This window comes from Tetrahymena thermophila, assembly GCF_000189635.1.
Source record: "Tetrahymena thermophila SB210 genomic scaffold scf_8254690, whole genome shotgun sequence".
In the NCBI taxonomy this organism is placed as follows: Eukaryota; Ciliophora; class Oligohymenophorea; order Hymenostomatida; family Tetrahymenidae; genus Tetrahymena; species Tetrahymena thermophila.
Window position 1 is genome coordinate 6,323 of NW_002476456.1, and position 3,457 is coordinate 9,779.

Consider the following 3,457-nt stretch of genomic DNA (forward strand, 5'->3'; position numbering starts at 1 on the left):
CTTGCTAAATCATAAAAAAAATTATCAGGTAAGTTGATTAATTTTACTTTATTTATTAGAATTAGTTACTATTATTGTAAATCTGCATTTACGATATTTAAATTATCCATTTAAATATATATGAATAAGCTATCTTTTATCAAAATTAGCTCTGAAAGATATGGAAATATGTTGTATAAAGAAGGTTCAAACAATAAAGTGTCCACTAATTAAGTATTTTTGAAAAGATTTAAGGAAAAGTTTACAATATTATAACCAACTTAGAACTGCTAACCTAGATATAAATTTTAATTTTTTTAGTATTATAGAAGATAAGTTTCACTTGCATAAACAGTCTCTGTTAAGTCGAAAGATATAATGTGGGTAGATGTCTAAGCTATAATTAAATTTAATTAGGTATTTAGAAAAACCTGTATAATTGATGTAATGTTATAGTTTTATAATGAAAGTGTTTCAATGAATTACATGCTAGGAAATTAAAACATTTGAATAAATTAATTTGAGTATAAAAAAATAACTTTTTTGCTTTCATCCATCAGCATACCTAAAATATTACTGATTTATATTTTAATTTATGTAGTATTTTAAGTTAGGTAATTGAATAAATATAAAATAGGAGTATTGTCTGCTATAATGAGGCTTGTTTCTTATTTATAAAAGTAAACTGCATTATTTTCAAACTCACTAACACATTAGTAGATAAACAGTTATTAAATACCAGGAATATTCATTAAATTAACTTATGCAAGCTTACCTGTAACTCCTAATAATATATTATTTTGTTCATCATAATATAAATTAGTGTTATTATATCTATATTCAAACAGATAGGTTTTATATGTAAAGTCTTTTAAAAAAAAACCATTAAATTATTAAGTATAGAATACTACCAATAATCCTATTTTCTTACTAACTAAAGGAACAACACATTACTTATTTAAAGTTATAAACATATTTAAGCTCATTTTATCCTATTTATAAATATAAGTAAAATTTTATTTTTAATAATGTTATTTTATTATTTTTAAATTAATTGAAATAATACTAATTTATTCTCAGTTCAAAAAATTCAAAAAAATTTTTAACTGATTCCATTTCTATAGAGTATATTTATTATTTTAATAAATATTTTTGATCAATTAAAATTTCCTTACATAAAAGTAAAAAATCAAATTATCTAAAGTGGGAATTAATAAAAATAGTAGTCGTCTTAACAAAACTTTTCTAATTTGACAAATCTCAATAAAATTTAATTTTATTGATTCTTTCTAATAAATTGATAATATCGTATTAATGTGAATTGTGTATATCTTAACATTTTAAACTAGAGATAGACAAACAAATTAAATACTGACTACACAAATTACTCTTTAATTTGATCTTAAGTGACTTGGTATTAATATATGAGAAATTACAGTAAATTATTTTTTTTAAATAAGTGTTATTCCAAATATTTTTGAAAAGTAGTTTTTTTAATTTCAAATTTTTATTTCAAAAATATAAATAAAGAAAAAATTAGAAGTTATTTGATTTTGTTTTTATATATATTAGAATTATTTTTTATTAATTAAATTATTACATAGGCAAATGAATTTGAAGATAAACCTGTGGCTAAATCAAATATTTAAACATATGGACAATAAATTAGTATTATTTCTTCTTCACAGTTAATATTCAAAAGAATATTTGGCTCACCTATATTATAATTATCCATTTCAACACTAGTCATATTTTGAATCTATTTTAATTTAATAATTTTTTTAATTTAAATTTGATAAATAAAAAAAATTTTTACTGAAATATAATAAATTGTTTGTGAATCTGTTTTGACTACCATAATTTTCTACTTTGGACAGTATTAATAGAAAACAATTTAAGAATCTAAATCAAAAATAGTTTTTATTTGAGGATTAGAGTTTACACTATATTAAAAGATTTAATGGCCTTTTACCCACAAAAAGGAAGGTTAATCCCAATCAATAATGGAGATTTATAAATCAAATTAAATATCCAAATTTATTGAAATAGTCTATTCAATAGATTTTAGAATATCACATATTACTAACTGTTTGTTACTAGCATCATAGAAAGTAATTTAGTTTTATTATAACTAATTCTGTTAAATTAAGTAGTTTTAAGAAATATTTATTATGCTGAATGGATTATTAAATAGATTTGTGTACCAAAAAACTCCGTTTTAAGATTAAAAAATCTATATTTATTAATTTTCGTCAGTAGTTATGCTTCCTATATATCTACTATAGTCAATAAAACTATTAATAATGACCATATTGTTTGTTTCTATCAAATTTGTTGACTTTTTAACATACAGTAATTAATTATCTAATGAATAGAAATTAATTTATGAATTTTTATATAAATCTTTATCTGTTTAAGCGTTTAAGTAAGTAATTTATTTCAACTCCATATCAAATCTATAGATATAACTTTAATCATAATAAAAGATATATCTGTCGTTAAAAGCAGTAACAGTACTCAAAGTCGAAGGATAAGATACACCAAATTTAAGCAATTTGTAAGATGATAAATCAAAGCTATATACATAAATTAAAGAATCAGTAAATATAAATATATCACCTGTTTTTTAGTAATTAATAAACGCATATGCTTGCATAGGGATAACTAAATAAGTTTAACTATAAATTAACTTTTTTTAGCTTAAAGAAAAAGGCTAGCAGTAAGAATAGTAAAAATTTAAGTATAAAATATCATTAAAAGCAACTAAAGGATAAATATTTTTATTTATTAAATAGAACAAAGGTTGTTTTTTTTTACCGAAATTGTAAAGCTAAGTTATTATCATAGATTCAAGATCAATTTAATATAGGTAATATTCTTATAATTGATCTGAGGCTATATATAGTATTATATCATCGTTTAAAATAGCAAAGCTTTGTAAAGAAAAGTTACTATCTAAAGGATTTTATATCATAGGTTAACAGCTATCTAAATTAAATATTTGAGGAACATTTTAGACTATAAGCAAATTTCTCTTTTACATGAAATAATATTTAGTAAAACTGTTTTTGTAAGCATATTAATAAGAAATAACTAGTTTTTATGAAGAAATCTCAACAATAAATTCATCTACTAATTAATTGTTTATTTTGCTAATTAGAAAGTATTTATTGTCTATCTATACAAATTAGTCATAATAATTTAAATTATTATTCATTTAAAACATCAAAAATCTTGTATTTGTTTTTTAGCTTTTTTATAAATTCTACAAGGTGTATTTTATTTTTTAAACACCTATTGCTTACTGAGCAAATATTTGATATTTGTCATATATATAAAATGAATTTTGATCTAAATTTTTATTTATACTAAATTAATTCTACATTTGATTAATACTTTTATCAGCAGAATAATAAAGTTTTTAATACTAAAGTGGGTCAAGATATTTAATTGCATAAGTTTAATTTAATGTGTTATA

General features: G+C 20.1%; 2 protein-coding genes across 2 annotated transcripts in view; one reads left to right on the forward strand and one right to left on the reverse strand. All coding sequences in view use genetic code 6, as the record gives it.

Annotated features, from left to right (window-relative positions):
• The window catches only part of TTHERM_001313380 (hypothetical protein), a gene marked incomplete at both ends in the record, with an annotated part of 596 nt that extends 107 nt beyond the window's left edge, over positions 1-489 (forward strand). The window contains 2 exons of the mRNA XM_012796874.1: positions 1-28; positions 130-489. The exon at positions 1-28 is cut by the window's left edge and continues 107 nt beyond it. Of these exons, the coding sequence (XP_012652328.1) occupies positions 1-28; positions 130-489 (388 nt within the window). The remainder of the gene's footprint in view (positions 29-129) is intronic.
• Positions 490-3,305: 2,816 nt separating this feature from the next.
• TTHERM_01317360 (hypothetical protein) overlaps positions 3,306-3,457 on the reverse strand; it is a gene marked incomplete at both ends in the record, with an annotated part of 2,307 nt that continues 2,155 nt past the window's right edge. Inside the window, 2 exons of the mRNA XM_001013048.2 lie at positions 3,306-3,330; positions 3,408-3,457. The exon at positions 3,408-3,457 is cut by the window's right edge and continues 105 nt beyond it. Of these exons, the coding sequence (XP_001013048.2) occupies positions 3,306-3,330; positions 3,408-3,457 (75 nt within the window). The remainder of the gene's footprint in view (positions 3,331-3,407) is intronic.